This window comes from Rhinolophus ferrumequinum, chromosome 10 (genome assembly GCF_004115265.2).
Source record: "Rhinolophus ferrumequinum isolate MPI-CBG mRhiFer1 chromosome 10, mRhiFer1_v1.p, whole genome shotgun sequence".
In the NCBI taxonomy this organism is placed as follows: domain Eukaryota; kingdom Metazoa; phylum Chordata; class Mammalia; order Chiroptera; family Rhinolophidae; genus Rhinolophus; species Rhinolophus ferrumequinum.
The window spans coordinates 60037237-60057552 of record NC_046293.1 but is presented as its reverse complement, the minus strand read 5'-3'; the positions used below and the strand labels follow the sequence as shown (position 1 = coordinate 60057552).

The 20316-nt window shown below is 33.8% G+C and overlaps 1 protein-coding gene across 5 annotated transcripts in view; it reads right to left on the bottom strand.

Moving 5' to 3' along the window:
* Positions 1-20316, bottom strand: part of USP15 (ubiquitin specific peptidase 15) — a 113944-nt gene that overhangs the window by 82307 nt on the left and 11321 nt on the right. For all 5 annotated transcript variants that reach the window (XM_033116953.1, XM_033116957.1, XM_033116956.1 and 2 more), the window contains exons 2-3: positions 9941-10068; positions 4433-4563 (exon numbers count right to left, since the gene is read on the bottom strand). In XM_033116953.1, the coding sequence (XP_032972844.1) occupies positions 4433-4563; positions 9941-10068 (259 nt within the window). The remainder of the gene's footprint in view (positions 1-4432; positions 4564-9940; positions 10069-20316) is intronic.

Sequence of the window (20316 nt, the reverse complement as noted above, 5' to 3'; positions counted from 1 at the left end):
ACTGGAATTGATGCATTGCTAAACTTTCTGCCACTTTATAACAAAGACCATTTTCTTCTAGGTTCCAATAGGATTTTCCTCACTTTCCTTTCTGTACTCACTGGCAGCCTCTTCAAAGTCTAAAATTCTACTTCCAATTTATTCAAGGCTCTTTAGGCTTTCATTATTACCCTTAAAAGTTCTTACAGCTTCTATCCACTGCCCAATTCTAAAACCTCTACTACATTTCAAGTTATTATGGCAGCATACTACTTCCAGGTACCAAAATCTGTATTAGCTATCTATTGCTGCAAAACAAATTACCCCAAAACTTAGCAGCTTCACAAAGCGAACATCTCACACAGTTTGTGACGGTCAAGAATCTGAAGCAACTTAGCTGGGTTGTTCTGGTTTGGAGTCTTTTATGAGATTGTTGTTAATCTGTGGGCTGGGCTTCAACTATTTGGAAACTTGAATAAGACTGGAGGGTTTCACTTCCAAGCTCACTCATGTTTGTTAGCTGGCCTCTGTTCCTCTCTTGGTCAGTGATCTCAGTTCCTTACCATGTGAGCACCCCCATAGTCCGTCTGAGTATGCAGTTGAATTTTCCAGACTGAGAAATGAGCAAGCTAAAGCGGTATGCACCCAGGATAATCTATTCTTTTCTTTTTAAATATTATTGACATATATGATTGTTAGTTTCAGGTATAAAACATAATGATTTAATATTTGTACTTACTGAAAAATGATTACCACAATAGGTCTACTAAACATTTGTCACCATGAATAGTTAACAAAATTTTTTTCTTGTTATAAGAACTTTTCAGATCTATTCTTAGCAACTTTCAAATATGCAATACAGTATTATTAACTATAGTCACCATGCTATACATTGCATTTCCATTACTTATTTACTTTATAACTTAAGTTTTTTCCTTTTAATCCCCTTCACCCTAAAATCGAATCTTGAAAGTGATATGCCATGACTTGTGCTTTATATTACTGGTCACAGAGACCAATGCAATACCGAGACCTCGGTACAATGTAGAAGGGGACTACCCAAGGATGTGGATATGAGGGGGCAGAGATCACTGGGGGTTATCTTGGAAGCTACTATATTAACTTACATGCTAATATTGTTATATACTCTAATTTTATACATATTTTCATCCCTGTAAGAAATTACTATTTTAAACAGTAATTTTAAACAGAAATAAATTTCAAGATTTATTCACAATATTCACTTTTGTCAGTCTACATTTTTTCCTATCTCTCCAAGCTTCCATATGAAGTAATTTTTCTTCCATTCTGCAGACTATTTTGTTATTTCCTTTAGTAACATATTCTATCTGGTAACATATTCTATCAATTTATTTATCTGCAAAAGGCTTTTTCTGAAGGATCCTTTCCTTGGTCATAGAATTCCAGGTTAGCAGTTATTTTCCTTCAGAGTGTTGAAGATTTTTTTTTTTTTACTTTAATTTCTCTTGAGAAATTATTTCTTTGTCATATCCTTACTTTGAAGGTAATACATCTTTTTTCTGGCTACCATAAGGAATATCTTTTTGCCTTTGCTTTTCAACAGACTTATTGGGTATAGTTTTGTTTATATTTTTTCAGCTTGGGATTCATAGCATTTCTTGAGTCTGTAGAAGAGTACCTTTCATCGGTTTTGGAAAATTCTCAGCTATTACCTCTAGTATCATCATTTCTACCCCCTTCTGTCTTTACTCGCCTCCTAAGAGTCCACTTATATGGATGTTAAACTTATTTACTGTATTCCATGTGTCCCTTTGCTTTTTTCTGTATTTTCGATTCTTTAGTTTCTCTAAACTTTAGTCTGTGCATTTTCTACTGATGTTATTATTTAGTTTACAAATTCTCTCTTTGGTTCTGATTAGCCTGGTTTTTAATCCAAATATTAAGTCCTTAATTCTTAATTTTTTCATATTATTGTTCAGTTTTAGAATTATATTTGGTTCTTTACAGGTCTGTTGTTCTTTTCAACTGTCTTTTATAGTTTTGAACATAATAAGCACAATATTTTATAATCTTTGTCTGATAACTCCATTATCTGGGTTCCTCATCATTTTGTTTCTATTGTCCATTATTTTTCTTAGATTTTGTTTCCATTTTATTTCCTGCTCATTTGTTTTTTAATTGAATGGCAAATACTACAAGTGAAACATTTTAGAGACGATTTGAGGCCCAGGAAGATGATTAACTTCTTTCTGCATCACAGCTAGGGGTATTACCAACCCTAGATTCCTTAACGCGATGAGAGGTTAGTAAAATTCAAAGTTTGGCTTCAGACCCTAAAAGGTCAGTCCATTTTTGAACTGAGTTCCATTAGCATCAGAGTCATGTGGAACATAGTATATATGGAAATTCCTAGATTTACTGATTTAATTTTGGAGGAAGACACATTTTAATAAAAACTCAGGGTAATTTTATGCACATTAAAGTTTGAAAATTATTTTACAAGTTGAGTCAATTCCAACCACCTTTTTAAAAATAAATGTATGGCCTCCTAGCAGACTTGTTAAGCTTTTTTCTTTCTACCTCTGTGAAGTATTCAGAATTCTTTTTCTTTTTTTTTTGCTTTTCAGACACAGATTTCAAGCAATGCCTACAAGGCCTCTTTCAAAAAGTGATGTGAATGAAGTTGTTGGTTAATCTATTTACCCATAATAAAGACTTGTATAATGTGCTACATTTATTAAGAAAAAAATTGTATTATTGAAAGTGTATAATTTACATTATCATATAAAGTAATTCAGTTTAACACATTTGAGGATATTTCAGACATACATTTTCCTTTATCCCAGAAATAAAGTTTTTATAGTTTTATAGCTAATTACTCTTCAAATGGTCAAAACACTCAATTCTCCAGCAATAGAGATAAAACGATAGGTCATTTTAAACATATAAGGCTAGAGTTCTTAGAACACAGGAATCCTAATTTTGAAATGGCTACAAGAAAAGACTAAGTGAAATTAAGGCACTAAACTAAATCAAAGGCACATTCATTTAGAAAACAAGATTCAATTCTAACCTAACCATAGACAGACAAATACAAATTGTTAATATAGCAACTTTGTAGCATGAGTTCCAAATAAATAAAAATATGGTCTACTAGAGGTTTATACCCTTGTTACATAATTCACCTTTTTAATTGTTTCTGTGTGGGAAAACAACCAAATAAATAATTACACCAGAGATTCTGGTTCTCCCCCCAATCTTTCCCCGACTCCCTTCCATACCCAAATACATGGTCAAACACTTAGTATAAGTGGCAGATCTACTATAAGCATTTGGTATTCTACAGCAATACCCTCACTTTCATAAATGACTTTTTAGTTCCAGAAGCAAAGAAAATCGGTCACTTTTAATGCTTCCAGACTATAATTGTAAAACTTTAAAATCAGGGAAGAGCAGTATCTGTATTTTCAAATTTTTTTAAAAAATTATGTTGCAAGACATTTCATCAACTTGTAGTTTCTTCATTATTTTCTAAATGTTTTATCAAAAGAGCAGTGCTGTACAGTGGTTAAGAAAACAGAGTCAGACTACCTTAGTTTGTAAACTGATGTGACTTTCTAAAAGGCCCTGAACCTCTCAACTTCTGCCCTCATTTCCTCATCTATAATGGAAACAATAATACTTAGCTAATAGGGTTTTCTGTGAGGATTAATTTAGTTAATAATATATAAAGCAGTCCCCTTTTATCCATAAGGAGATACATTCCAGGACCCCCAGTATATGCCTGAAACCACGAATAATACCGAACCTGTATATACTATGTGTTTTCCTATACATATATAATACATACATACCTAAGGAAAAGTTTATAATTTAGGCTCCACAACAGATTAACAACAATAACCAATATAAAACAGAAGAATTTTAACAACATACTGGAATAAACATTATGTGAATGTGGTTTCTCTCTCTCTATCTTTCTCTCTCTCTCTCTGATTACCAATCTGATGACTGAGACGGCTACCAAGTGACTAATGAGCAGGTAGCATGTACAGCGTGGATACAATGGACAAAGGGATGATTCATGTCCCAGGCAGGACAGAGTGAGATAGTGTGAGATTTCTTTACACTACTTAGAATGGCATACAATTTAAAACTTTTCAATTATTTATTTCTTAAATTTTTCCATTTAATATTTTTGGATCATGGTTGCCTGCGAGTAAACAAAACCCTGTAAAGCGAAGCCATGGATAAGGAGGGACTACTGTTATGTGCTTGTAATAGCGGCTGGCACATAGTAAACCCTCTATATGTGTTAGTTGTTCTTGTTATTATATAGTATCAGGAAGTAACATCTGATAGCCTTTTTCTGAAAGATCACTGACAAGGCTTTACAAGTCATTATAAGATTAACAATAAAATGTGAATTGTTCAAGAAAAATATTTTTATTCAGTTATTCTTAATATGTACCTTTCGTGCTATTGGTTCCTGACCTTCCATCAATGTATACCAGCTGACAAGTTTATTCCAGCCCTCAGTTGGCAATAGTATGTAATCCAATTCATCAATAAGATGTTCCTTAAGTGATTGGGCATCACCATCTGCAAAAGGAAAAACAAACTCAATACATAAAAAGAAACAATAGTACATATCCCTAAATACTTTGGTTATATACATTAAAAATTACTTAAACCCTGGAAGACTAATTTATATGTTTAAATGAATTTTGAAGAAAGCACTAAAGAGGTTCACATCTAAATCTACATATTCCAAAATAAACTGTAGCTTTAAAAAGTTCCAATGTTTAGCATTAGCCAACCAAAGTGTTTAAAAACATAATTTTTCCTTTATTAGGCTCTTAAAAATATAACAAGGTGTAACTGTTTGCCAAGGGACCTGAAAGAAGAGTGTTTCCCAAATATGTTGAGTATCAGAGATCCCTTGCATGGTAGTAGTGGTCAATCTAGCATTAGCTGATGTAGGAGGCTCAGAAACAAATCAATAATCTTTCACAATGACTCCAAAGCACTCGGGGCTGGAAACCATGATGGAAATCACAAAAGGGCATCTTGTGAACCAACTTATTACTCCAGAAGGCCCATGATCTAGACTCCTCCACAGATCGAAAGTGGAAGTCATTTCTTAGATGTGGTTCTAATTCAATGATCCATTTTCAAAATTCTGGTTAAACTAAAAATTTGGTGTACAGGCAAGAAATCTAGAAGCCATACCTTGAGTTATACCTACATCACAGTCCTAAACTGAGATTCATTTGTTATCTGGTCCTTTACTTGAATTTCCAAAGTACAGAAACAGAAATAGTTTATCGAGTTATATACAACATAAAGGGGGATTTTCTCATTCTGAGTGTATCCTAAATTAACAAAAATGGGAACCAAAATATTGGTAGCATTTCAATAATGAGAACATACTATTCTTATTAGATATAACAATATAAATTAAGAAGCAGGAAAAATATGGAAGGGATTAAAGAAAGTTATTTATTCTACCTAGGCTCAATCTATGGTCTCAGAATCATACTAAAACTTTGAGGAAACTGTTTCACACAGAAGTGAGAAGTCTCTGAATTTCATAACACAGACTTCAATAGCAGAAACAAAGTAAGTATTAATTTTTAAGCTGTTTTTTAAAACCTTCTAATTTTTAAATTCTTGGTGAAAACTGATAATTTGCAACATATTTTCAGAATCCCTGAAGGTAAAAGAAACTTACTAAATATTCTAAGCCCCTGTACTGATAACGTGCTATTGAGACATAATATAGTGATAACCATGTTATTTGAGCCAACCCCCAAGACAGTCCTATAAAATAGGTAGGTATCTCCATTTTAGATTAGATAATAATCAGGGAAATTGAATAACTTGCCCCAAATCACACGTACACAAAATTTAAGGTACAGTAAAAGGTGTTATAAAAAAAAAAATACCTGTTATCTCGATATTGATTTTCAAAACACTATTATGAAGTAGATATCTCTACTTTTATTAGTTAAATACATTCAGGTAGTGATTAACTTGCCCACGGTCAGAAAGACAGAATATTGGAGAGACTAGTTTCCCTGAAAAAAAAGGCCTAGCAGGACAATCAACTCTAATGCGTCTTTTGGAGCAAAAATTAATATAAGACCCAGTATTATAATATACCCGGTCTTATTTTACTATAAAAAATAAGTAAAATAAATATTACTATTTATTTTATAGTAAAATAAGACCGGGTATATTATATTATTATTATTATATTATATTACATTACATTATATTATACCTGGTCTTAATAAGACCAGGTCTTATATTAATTTTTGCTCCAAAAAATGCATTAGAGCTGATTGTCCAGCTAGGTCTTATTTTCGGGGAAACACGGTAGATTCAAACACAAATCCATTTACCCTAACATCCATTTTCTTTCACTGTATCCAACTGCCTCGAAGAAAACTTAGAAAAAGAAAAGAGTTTAAAATTAAGACTTCTATTCTGCTTTCCACAATTCAAGTGTTTGGCTAAATGATTTTATTTCGCACCAGAATCTACACAGTAATTTGTATCTACTGGACAAATTTTTAAGGGGGGGAACACTCATGAAATAAAAAAAAGAATAGCTGATATTTGTTACTGTTTTTACATTTAGGTCTATAATTTGTTTTGAGTTAATTTTGTACATGGTGACAGATATGGATCAAAATTCAAGTGTTTTTGCAAACAGATACAAGCAGCATTTGTTTAAGACTATAACCTCTCCACTGAATTCCTCCTTACATCTTTGTCTAAAATCAATTGACTATATATGTGTAGATCTACTTTTGGATTCTCTAATCTATTTGGTTGATTTTTATCTCTCACCATATGCCAATATTAACTTAAAATTTATCAAAGACAAATTTAAGAGCTAACACAATAAAACTCTTAAAAGAAAACATAAGATTAAGTCTTTTATGACCTTGGATTATGCGATGTTTTCTGACACCAAAATCATAAGCAACCAAAGGAAAACAAATAGGTAAACTGACTTCATCAAAATTAAAAACTTTTGTCCTTCAAGGTACCATTAAAAAAGTAAAAGACACACAGAATGGGAGATAATTTTCAGAAATAATATATCTGATAAAGGGTGAGTATGAGAATGTGTAAACAACCTTTAAAACAAAAAAAGACAAGTAACCAATTAAAAAATAGGCACTGGATCTCAGTAGACATTTCTCAAAATAAAGATATACAAGCAGCACAGATATTTAACATCATTAATCACTAGGGAAATAGAAATTAAAATTGCAATGAAATAACACTTCACATCCAATAGGATGGCTATAATAAAAGGATAAAAAATAATAGGTGTTGGCAAGTATGTGGAGAAATTGGAACCCTCATATATTGGGAATGTAAAATGATGTAACTATTTTGGAAAACATTCTAATAGTTCCTCAAATAGTTACAGAGTTACTTTGTGACCTACTAATTCCGTATATAAGTACATTCCCAAGAGAAATGAAAATACACATCTACCTAAAAATCTGGAATGTTCACAGCCAGAACTGAAAGAAAACCCAAGTGTCCATCAATTTATGAATGGATAAATTAAATGTGGTATATCCATACAATGGAAAATTACTCATCCATAAAAGGGATGAAGTACTGATTTGAGCTACGTGGGTAATACTTGAAAACTATTAAGTGAGAAAAGTCAAACATTTAGATAAAACGTCCGCAACAGGCAAATCCATAGAGACAGAAAGTAGATTTGTGGTTGCCTGGGGCTGAGGGTTTTGAGTGAGGATAGGGGGTGAATTGCTAATTGGTATGAAGTTTCTTTCTGGGGTGATGAAAATGTGGAATTAGATGTCGGTGATGGTTGTACAACTGTGTGAATAAACCTAAAACCCTAAAAACCTCTGAAAAAATTAAAAGGATTAATTTTATGGTATATAAATTTTATTGCAATTTTTTAAAAGTGTGATTTGGGATTGTGCTGAATCGATAGGTTAAGTGTGGGGAATTCAACAATACTGAGCCTTCTGATCCACTAACATGATTTCTTTTTAGGTTTTAAGTTCTCTCAGCAATGTCTTGTAGTTTTCATTGTACAGGTCTTGCACACATTTTGTCAGATTTGTCAGATCCATCCCTGAGGTTGATTTCTTGCTGGCTATGTGGGCCCCAGGCCAATCTCTCTTCCTTGAGGATACCTGTCTTCCTTCTCATGTGGTTCCTTCCATTTTCAAACAAGCAACGATGCACTGAATCCTTCTCATGCTTTGAATCTCTGACTTTTTCAGCCACCAGCCACAGAAAACTGCTTTTAAAGGGCACATGTGATTAGATTAAGATCACTGGGATAGTCTCCCTTTTGTCACATAACATAAATAATCATGCTCATGATACCTCATCCTGTTCATAGATTCCACCCATCCTCAAACAGGAGATGATTATACAAGAGTGAGGGTCACTGTAGGTCAATCTTAGAATTCTTCACCACAACACAGCATACATTTTTCACTCTCTTACTTTTAATCTATTTGTATCTTTACATTTGAAATGGGTTTCTTATACAGTATATAGTTGGGTATTATTATTAAACCCAATCTCATAGTCTCTACCTCTAATTGGAGTGTTTACACTTAATGTGATTACTCAGAGAGCTGAGTTTAAATCTACCATCTTGTTATTTGTTTTTGTATTTGTTTCATTCATCTTTGTTCCTTTTATCCACTTTAAAAAAATTTTAAAACAGATATTTCTCCTCATTCTGCATTATTTTTTCCTGCTTCTCTGCATGCCATGTAATATTTGATTGGACCTAAAACATTATAAATTTGATCTTATTGGATGATGGATATGTTTGTATTTCTGTAAATACTCTTGTGTTTTGTTCTGACAGTCAGCGAAGTTACTTGGCAAGAGTTTGATGCTTTCAAGTTAGAAGGACAAGAGGATTAATTTTGCCCTACTCAGAGGCAAAACTGTTCTCAGTTGTCTACCCTGTGAATTATACGGTTTTTCACTCTGGCTGCTGTGAACACATTACTCTTGGCCCCTCCCACATGAGCTGTAAGGTTCTTCCTCTAATTCTTTTGAGTGCTTCTTTCCCTGGCCTCAGGCAACTTCCTCACAAGCGTGCACTGATCAACAGTCAGCTAGCTGAAGACTTGAAAGAGACCTTCTGATAATCCCTAGGTCTCTCTCTCTGCGTGCTGCTCATTCCTCTCTGGTACTCTACCTTGAAAACTCTAGCAGCCTTCGTCTCCCTGGGCTCCAAACTCTGTCCTCAACTCCAGGAAGACTGCCAGGCTCTGCATGGGTTTCCACTTCTGTGCCATGTTTTGGAAACTCTCCCTATATAATAAGCTGAGGCAATCATAGGGCTCACCTCATTTGTTCCCCATCTCTCAGGAATCACTGTTCTTTGTTGCCTGATATCCAATGTTATGAGAACCTGTTTCATGTATTTTGTCACAGTTTTAGTTCATTCAGATAGAAAATAAATCTGTTACCCCTTCTTGGCCAGAAATGGCAATTCGGATACTTCCGTTTTATTCTTTTTAAACGTAATGAGAGGTATAGAAGAACTAACCGTAGTGAGGATTGTAGAAGATTAATACAAAAATCCAAGAATGTAAACATATACCAGTGCTCCCCAACTTAAATAAAAACATCATGTGCCCATTAGGAAAAACAATATACAACACAGCATTTCCCCCAAATAGTAAGATAGCATTTTCTAATTTACATTCTTTATTTAAAGTTTTAAACAATAATAAACCCTTATTACATAAAAGAAAAACAAAATTTGTTATGATAGAGTAATAACTAATTTAGACAGAAAAATCTGAGTTCATTAGGTCAAATCTACAATACAAAGAAATTTCTAATGTACCAATTTGTTTACATTAACATCTTCTATATTACATATATTGACTCTAACATATTGAAATGAACACATTTACAACTTGACTGAAAGAAATAATACCTTTGAGAAGTCCAGAGTTATCAATGGGTCCAGGATATACATTTTGATCTCCCATCTGATATTTGTCCCAACTGTCAAAGCCAACATATTTTTTCCACTGTTTGAACCAGCGACTATCAACTAGGTACCTAAAAAAGAAAAGAAATTGGTAAAGGAAAAACCTGGATTTATAAAAAGAGCAGAAAAGCTACCTACGTGTGTTATTTCATTTTATATTAAAGTGCATGCCTACTTCAAAGATTATTGAGAATAATTTTAACGTCACAGTATTTGGAAGAAAACTATTTCACTTGTATAAGTATTACTTCTATTGTTCTATAAATATCTACTTCTTGAGGACAAGTATTGACATGTACATTAATAAAAAATCTTTAACCATACTTTTTTAAAAATGCAAGAAATAGCTCTTCAATAAAATATTTGCCAACTGAACAAAAATTCAAATGGTAATCATAAAAATCAGATTTTAAAATGCAATATGGTAAAGTATAAAGAAATAAGAAAAATAGTTTTTTCGTAAAAAACTTACAAATACAGTACGTTAATTTTACATATTTTACTGTAGCTTTTTGGGAGTAAGGAAAGCAATTATTAAAGGTTTGCAAGACTGAGTATAATAATTATCAAAGTTTTTTAAAAATTAAAAATTAGCTTCTTTACCAAAAAAATTTAACAACAAATACTGTCTCCAACTGTTTCTCATACAGTAGTAAAATCTACTAGGATAAGCAGGATAGATTTTTGATTGATTTAAAAAGTGTGATACAACAAGAAATATAAGCATTACTGAAACTATATTCACCTTATTTTCAAATACCTAGAATTAGTGTCTCAGCAGACGACCAGTGACAGAAAAAGTAAAATAATGGTTCTTTAGCAAAGAGAACATATAAAATCATACACCTAAAAAAACTTCACAAATTTATTCTGACTATATAACCTACTATGAAATACCGCTTTACCACTGGTTCATAATTTTTTAAAATTCTTTTCCACAACATTTTCCCCACATGTAACCAGGTTCAATCACAAACAAAATCAAAAGTAAAGGTTAAGATGTTTAAAACCCAAGATGTTTAAAACTATTTGTGGAATACTATCAAAATTCTACTTATATTTATTTAAAAGATATTTGTAAAATATGGGGCTTTGTCTCCCAAAGTATTTAATAAATCCTTCAGTTATAGTAGAGGTTTTGCACTGGGCAGTATTCATCTGCTGCCGTAACATTTCTAGTTCAACTCTTTTTCCTAGATTTCGAAGTGACTACTTTCTGTATAATGATACTATTATGAAAGGAGACTCTCCCATTTGATGAATATTTAGCTGCTTTCAACACTGCCTTCAATTGCAAAGGGGTGTCATACTTCTACTATAGGTCACCTCTATTTTACTTGCAGAATTTTGTGGTAATGAAACATGAAGCAAATAGAAAAAAATAAGAGCATCTTACAGAAATAATGCATAGTCTTCTTAGGTGTTCCTATGAAAAACAATATTACATGCAGTATACAAATAAATGAAAAACATTTATTTCAAGACATTTACAGATTTGTAAAAACTCTACTCCTAATCTCTGAATCTGCCAAAAATCCCGATTTCTCAATTTGAACTCATAAAAGCCAAGAACAGAATAAATAACTCACCAAGATCACAAATAAGTGAACGAAGACCTGAATTTATATATTCTCAAAAGCACTCTTAATTCTTCATATGCAATTAGGGTCCAGATGGGCCCAATTTTAGCTTCTGAATTACTTTTTTGAATAGTTGTAACTATTTGTGAAGACTGATACTTCATGGCTTATCAATCTTCACAAACAGTTATAATTATGATACTAGGATAAATGCTAAAACCCTTAATATTGCAATAATAGGTCTTGCATGATCTGCTCCTTCCTACCTCTCTAGTCTCAGCTGGTACGAATTTTCTCTGTGCTGAGATCTAGCTATAAAAGCCTGTTTTTCAGTTTCTGGACACACAATTTTCTGCTTCATAGCTCCTCGTGCCTAGAATATTCTCCTATTGCTCTCAACACTCAATTAACTCCTATCATCTTCATAGCCTAAATATCACTTTGTTAGGAGAATCCTTCCATAAGCTTCTCCGTTTCCTCTCAGACAATTTGGGAAAAGAAAAACAAAATGACAATCCCAGTCTACTAGATGTCAAATTATAGAAATTACTTTTAATAACAAAATAACTGACATTTAAGCTTTACTCTTGGGCCAGGCGCATACTTCTAAGCACTTTAATATACCGGCTCATTTATTCCTTTAACTACCCAACGAGGTAGGCAATATTAAAATTTCATAGGCACACGGAAATTAACTTGTCCACGGTTACAAAGTTAGTGTCAGGCCTGTGATTAAGAAAATGTGATACTACTGGCACAGGGAGAAGTAAAAAGACCAATGAAAACAACACAAAGAAACAAGAACCAGACTCATATATTTGGAACTGTGATATATATGCCAAAAGCATCATTACAGCTAGTGGGGAAAGATCTGACATGTACATGTGAAAAAATTAGAGCTCTACCTCACATGTGCAGTCAGCTCTACTCTGTTTCAAAAACTTGAATGTGTTAAACATGACTGATATATTAGGGAACAATAACAAATTTCAGTGTATGCTTAAGCGTTACTTCATATACAAGCAGGGCCAAGACTAAGGTGAGACAAGTGAGATGCCTAGGGATCTCAAAAGGGAAAAGCCTCTTTAAATTTTACGCCCTAGGTGCTTGCTTGCCATCCTGTAGGCCTAACTCTGAAACAAACACCAGGTAAGGTAGAACATTTCCCAACTGTAAGGTAGAACATTTCCCAACTGTACTGAGCCACACAGGAATACACAACACACACACTTCAAACATCTACCTCAATTCTCGCCAGTAATGGGCCACACTCTCCACAATTGCAGTGACAACTTCTTTGCAGATTTCAGATAATCCTCCTCCTACCTACCTCTTCAAAATAAATCACAAGCTGCAACCCTTGTGAATCATACTTCCACAAGCAAACTTCACCTTTTTCAAAATAAAAATATCGTATTTATTGTGGTATTTATGCATTTCGTAACCATTTCACATAAAATATGTAAAACTGTGTTGTCATTTTTAAGTATTTTTTTTAATATGTCACTGACGAAATATTTTTGAGCGTTGTACCCCAACCCCATTTTCCCCATATGCCCTGTGGTTTTTATTGCATGATTCTGCATAGAGCATGGTGATTTTTAGGAACATATACTGTGTTACAGAAGAACTGCCAAAATAAATTATAGTTGGATTAAAAACATAAATGTGGGAGTGGCTGGTTGGCTCAGTTGGTTAGAGCATGGTGCTAATAACACCAAGGTTGTCGGTTCGATCCCTGCAAGGGCCACTGTGAGCTGCGCCCTCCTTAAAAACAACAACAACAACAACAACAAACCCATAAATGTGAAAGCAAAAGTATAATTTTTAAAAAAGATTTAAAAAAAAATCCTTGTTACTTTAGATTATGTGAAGAGTTAAGACAAAAAGCAAAAAATCTTAAAGATAAACTGATAAATTTGACAAGGTTAAAATGAAAAGCTTCTGTTCAGCAAAGGTAGCACCAAGTAAAGAGGTAAGACTGGGGAAGATACTTATACTGCACATAAACAACAAAGGATTAGAACACATGAAGAATTCCTTTATTTTTTTAAAAAATGGCAATTCACAGAACAGGAAATCAGAATGGCCTCTAACATGAGAAGATGCTCAATCTCATTAGCAATGGGAATACAAATTAACATAATATTCTCATGAAACTGGTGAACTGTATACACAAGCACATGTATACCCATGTGTCAACAATATTAAGTGTACAGAAGACATGTAGTACAGGAATTTGTATAGTGCCAATAGGAATGTAAACTAGAACCCTCACTTTGGAGAATATTTGGCAATATCTACTAAAGATAAAGATGTAGACCATACAATTATGTACTGCCACTGCTAAGTTTCATCCTAAAGAAATTCTTGCACTTACAAGGATACAACTACAAGAATGCATACTGCAGCATAATTTGTGAGAATAAAAAAATGTGAAAAATCTAATATCCCCTATTCACACCAACCACTACATAAAAACTGAAATGAAAAATACAACTACATGGATAAATCTCAAAATTACAATGTTGAACAATAAAAAAGCTGCAAAAGGATACATGTAATATAAATGTATTAAGATATAGATAAGTACACACAATGCAACTACAGAAAACTTTAAAACATGCCACAAATAATACATATCATTTACAGATCCATGTACAGTAAAAGAATAAATGAAGAAAATAAAAATCAATTTCGGGATGGGGGCTCCCTCTGGCTAAGGAAGGAAGGGGATGAGATTAGGGAAACATACAGGGAGATTCAACTATACCTGTAATGTTTTCTTTTTACAAACCAAGAGAGGTCTACACAGATTATTTTATATTTTTCTTTGTACTCTTCTGTCTTCCTGTAATATTACATTAAATATGATTAATATGTTTTCTATTTAATGTAGAATGGTTTATACGTATGCATATACGTATATATACCTCTTCATATACATGCACAAAAATGAAGTAGAGTCAAATGTATGGACTATGAAAAATGTTGGGGCCAACAAAATTGACAAAGTGATAGGCAACAAATGAAAAGAAATTTCAAGCATAAAAATAAGAAAAATAACTATAAATACAGCTTAAGTTTTTAAAATTTGGATAAAAATATATACAGCAAAATGCATAAAATGCATAGCTTTAGATTTACTATTTTTGAAAAAAATTCATAATTTCATATTATCTCATATTTATCTTTTATATTACATTTTCCAAACAGATGAATTTGTATTACATTTTAATTAAAAATTTACATAGCTTTGAAGAATTTTCTTTGAAAAAAAATCATGATTTATTTGACTGTTTCTAAAGTTATCAGACTATATAATTCTGATACACAGTAATGTATTCATTTTCGAGAAGTTACTTCCTTAGAGCAACCAGTAAGCCAGAAAAGTAAAAATAATTGAGTGATATCTCATAAGAAAATAAAAACACATAAAGTACAGAAAGCAGATTATCACCCTTGATACTGTATTTCCCTGAAAATAAGACCGGGTCTTATATTAATTTTTGCTCCAAAAGATGTATTAGGGCTTATTTTCAGGGGATGTCTTATTTTTTCACGGACAACAATCTATATTTATTCATGCACAACAATTTACATTTACTCATTTCTTCATGTACAGAAATCAACATTTATTCAAATACAGTCACGTCACCTTTTTCCTGGAACATCTTCATAACTCTCCAAACCCCGAATTCTGGCTTGAATTTCTTGCGACTCCATTTCCTGTAGAAACATGGGCCCCAATCTCTCATGTCCAGCAATAGAGCTCTCCTCAAATGAGCACTTCTTGTCCATGTAGCATGCATGTAGTGCATTGGCACCACAGCTGTCAGTGGTTTTATCCCATGAATTCTTCACCCAAGTCACGACCTCTAGCAGGCTAGGCTTCACAAAGTTTCCACGCTGATTTCTCTGCATTCTATTTTCAACGTAGTCATTGATTTCCATGCACAAATGGTCTTTGAATGGCTTGTTTATTGCAATATCAAGAGTCTGGAGACAGGTAGTCATTCCTGTGGGAATCATTTGATCTAATCTTCTCTCTGAAAGGAAGTTCTTCATGTCTTTAGCGTGGTGAGTGCTGGCTGAATCCCAGACTAGCGGACGTCTTTGGCCACCTCGCAAAACAAGTGGCAGCATTAAATTGACGCACTTCCTTTTAACTGCCTTTGTGCACCAGCCTTTTTCGGTTTCAAGAACATAAATGCCTGAAACACGTTCAAACTTATCTTTCTTGCCTTTAGTGATGATTAGAGGTGGGGCTTTCTTTCCATCCAACAAATTGCCAAAATACAGGTAACACGTGCACTTTCGTAACCAGTGGAGGGAATGTAGATTGAAGAGGCAGCCGTGTGATCAATTGTCATTTGAGATCTTTGGCCCTTAAACACTGCAGTTTCATCCATAGTAATCATGCTGGAGAGTTGGTATTTAGAAAAGTCGATGCCATCAACAAAGGACTTGAATACAATTGCACGTTTAATAACTTCAGTATCTTCCAGCTTGAACAATATTGTTGATCTTAGAGACAGTTCATATCGCTGAAGGAAGTCATCCAGCCAGTGTTGTGATGCTTTGAATTCTCTGGGGATATTTCTAACTGTGGTGCCATTGCAATGGCAAATGCTCGGATATCAGCCCTGCTCACAACCAAAGCCTTTGCTCTCCCGTCAGCAATCCATTCACAGATGATGTCTTCCAGCTCAGGAAACAATGGTTGCCGACCTGATCCACACTTGTGCTTCTAAGCATTTCCCTTGTCCACCTGTTGACTGAGGTTATCGTACTCTGCTCACCATTCTCGGACCATTCAGAGACCCAACTTCTTCTCTTTGCAGAAAGCCGTAAGATTCATGCCCTGGGAGGCTTGCACAAGTCCTTTTTTTGTACTCAATGGAATAGCTCTTTCTTTTTGCACTCATCTGGTCTGGGGGTCAAAATATCATTCCCTTTAAATCTACCATTAAACGAAGTGATAATTGAAGACTTCCGAGACAGGAGCAGCAACAAAAATGATGACAGGTAAGAACGATGGTCCATGCAAAGTGACGAAAAATTGCAGACACCAAAATTCAGAAAACTTATTTCACACGAGTGCATTAAGTATGTCCGTTACAACACACGACGTATTGAATTATGAAGATTCATATTAGACACAACCATGTCCATTTGTTATCAAGCGCGCACTTTATTCATGCGTTGTGTCTGTACTCTGATTGGTCATTCGGCAATAAGTCTTGCGTTCATCTGTTTACATAGGCGTTTGCCTGTCGTCCAAAGGCACCCGCTTGGGTATTTACAAATACTTAATTACAATTTATAGCATCATTTATTTTAAGTATTAATTTCAATAATATTTATTTATATTTAATTACATATTAATATTATTTCATAATTCAATACATCCCTTGTGTGTTGCAACTGACGTACTACATATGTCCGTCTGGCTGACAATCTTAACTGGGGCTTATTTTTGGGGTAAGGCTTATATTATGAGCATCATGAAAAATCATGCTAGAGCTTTTTTTCCGGTTAGGTCTTATTTTCAGGGGAAATACAGGGTCTGGGAAGATAATATAAGCAAAACAATTATTCAAAAACCTCTAAAATTGACATATACTAATTTTAAGCCGATCAAGCTTTAGTACCAAATACTATATGAATTACTGACTTACAACTATGTAAATTCATCTAAATACTAAAGTGCAAACATCTAGAGAAATCACAGTACAGAGTAGTAATTAACAGCTTTGTGACAAATAGAATACTTTAAGTTTCTTGCACAAAGGAATCTATATCTTATGTATGACACTGAAGGTAAAATATTTCTGAATGATACTGAGCCATCTGTGTTCCCATATAAAAAGCAATGAAGTAAATATATCAAAGTATGATCAAGATCGTTTTACTTATGATTGAGGCCTCTGGATTTGGCTTAATCACTACTGTTTCCCTCTGATTCAGTGAATTACAAGATTTTATGAAGTGACTCACACTTGATCAATACCCATCCTTCTCACCCACTAGTACATCAATATGAAAATAGTTTTATCATAACGTTAATATTATCTGGATTCAAAATTACTAAGGAAAATCTGATGGAGATTAAAGATTTATGGTCTTCAATCTCACAAGTCTTTCAAAGATGAACCGCATTCCTTTTCAATAATTACTTCACACCCTGCCAGACTAACCTATTAATTAGGTTGAATAGAAAACCTTGCTGCCTATTTTTCAAAGAAGTTAGAAGCCTAAACTTTTCTGTCCAGCTCTTGCTCCACACCTTAATCTTATCTGATTCCCTTATATATCAGTGAAAGATATAATAACCCTCCTTAAATCCAAGACTAATAATTTTTGTTGCAATGAACATCAGAGCACATACATCTTTATGGATGAACGTTTTCAGATTTTTTGGGTAGATACCCAGGAGAGGGATTGCTCGATCATGTGGTAATTCTATTCTTAATTTTTTGAGGAACCTCCACACTGCCTTACACAGCGGCTGTACCAGTCTGCATTCCCACCAACAGTGTATGAGGGTTCCTTTTTCTCCACAGCCTCTCCAACACTTATTGTCTTGTTGATGATGGCCATTCTAACTGGTGTGTGGTGACAGATATCTCATTGTGGTTTTCATTTGCATTTTTCTAATGATTAGTGATGTTGAGCATCTTTTCATATGTCTATTTGCCATTTGTATGTCCTCTTTGGATAAATGTCTATTCAGGTCCTCTGCCCATTTTTTAATTGAATTGTTTGTTTTTTTGTTGTTGTGTTGTATGAGCTCCTTATATATTTTGAATATTAGCTCCTTATCCAAGGCGTTGTTTGCAAATATTGTCTCCCATTCTGTTGGTTGCCTCATTATTTTGTCGATGGTTTCTTTTGCTGTGCAGAAGCTTTTTAGTTTGATGTAGTCCCATTCATTTATTTTAGCTTTTACTTCTCTTAGCTTTGAGGTCAAATTCATAAAAATCCTTTTTGCACCCAAAATTCCTAAGTGTAGTACGGTTTTCTTCTATGCAGTCTATTGTTTCAGGTCTTATACTTAGGTCTTTGATCCATTTTGAGTTCATTTTGGTACAAGGTGACAGCAGTCTAGTTTTACTCTTTTGCACATGGCTTTCCAATTCTCCCAGCACCATTTATTGAAGAGGCTGTCTTTTCTCCATTGTATGTTTTTGGCTCCTTTGTTGAAAATTATCTGTCCATATTTTATCTGTTCATGGGTTTATTTCTGGGTTTTCAATTCTATTTCATTGGTCGGTGTATCTGTTTTTCTGCCATACTGTTTTGATTACTATTGCTCTATAGTACAAGCTAAAGTCAGGGAGTGTGATAGCTCCAGCATTTTTCTTTTTTCTTAGGACTGCTTTGGCTATTCGGGGTCTTTTCCACACAAATCTGGTAATTTTTTGCTCTATTTCTTGAAAAAATACCATTGGGATTTTGATGGGGATTGCATTAAATCTGTATATTGCTTTGAGTATTATGGACATTTTAACTATGTTGATTCTTTCAAGCTGATATTCACTGCAGCTTTATTTACAGTGGCCAAGACATGGAAACAACCAAAGTGTACTCCAACAGATGAATGGATAAAGAAGATGTGGTATATATACACAATGGAATACTATTCTGCCATAAGAAAAGATGAAATAGTGCCATTTGCGACAAATGTTATTTCCTTGGATGGATCTTGAGATTATTATAATAAGCAAAATAAGTCACACAGAAAAAGTCGAGAACCATATGACTTCACTGATATGTAAAACTGAAAGCAACAAAGGAACAAGACAAATAAAGAAAAACTCATAGACATAGACAATAGTTTAATGGTTACCAGAGGATAAGGGGGGAGAGGGTTAAGATGAGGGTAAACAGGATCAAATATATGGTGATGGAAAGAGAACTGACTCTGGGTAGTGAACACACAATGTGATATATTGATGATGTGTTACAGAATTGTACACTTGAAACCTATGTAACTTTACTAACCATTGTCACCCTGATAAACTTTAATTAAAAAATAATAATAATTTTTGTTCAATGCTTTGGATTTAATTTCCTTTCTTGGAAACTTACCCATTAAACAGCACCAATGTCCTTGTTTCTGCGTGTGTTTTTTTTCTCATTTTTCCCCCTCCACTCAGCATATAAAAAGGACCAATTCTTTCCCTCTTTCTTCCTAAACCACCTCCCATCTCACAGACTTAATTTCTCCTCTACCTACTCCCATTTTTCTGATTTGTTCTTGCAGCCAAGCTTGTCCTTCCTCAACTTTCACTTACTTTTCAACCTAACAAGATAAGTCTTCGGACCCCAATGGGCCATTGAAAAGGTTCTCACAAAGTCACCAATGACTACTATCATATCCAAAGGATCCATAATTTTATGAACTTTATCAGTCCTTTTTAAAGTTAAATTCTGTGATTCTACTTTTTTGAAGGGAGGGATACTCTCTCTTTTTTTTTTCCCACAGCCTTCTCCTCCTCTACTTAAATGTTAGTATTCCATAGGGCTGTATTCCTTAACTGTTCACACTGTCCAATGATATTGTAATTCGTATCAATGATTCCAAAATCTGCATCCCAGAGCCAATCCCCAAGTTCTTGAACCATATTTCCAATTCCTACTAGTCCGTGTCAACTAGGATATTTCAGACATTTCAACCTTGAGTCACCAATCATCTTCCCACTTCCAAATGTATTCCTTCTCTAGTATTCCTTT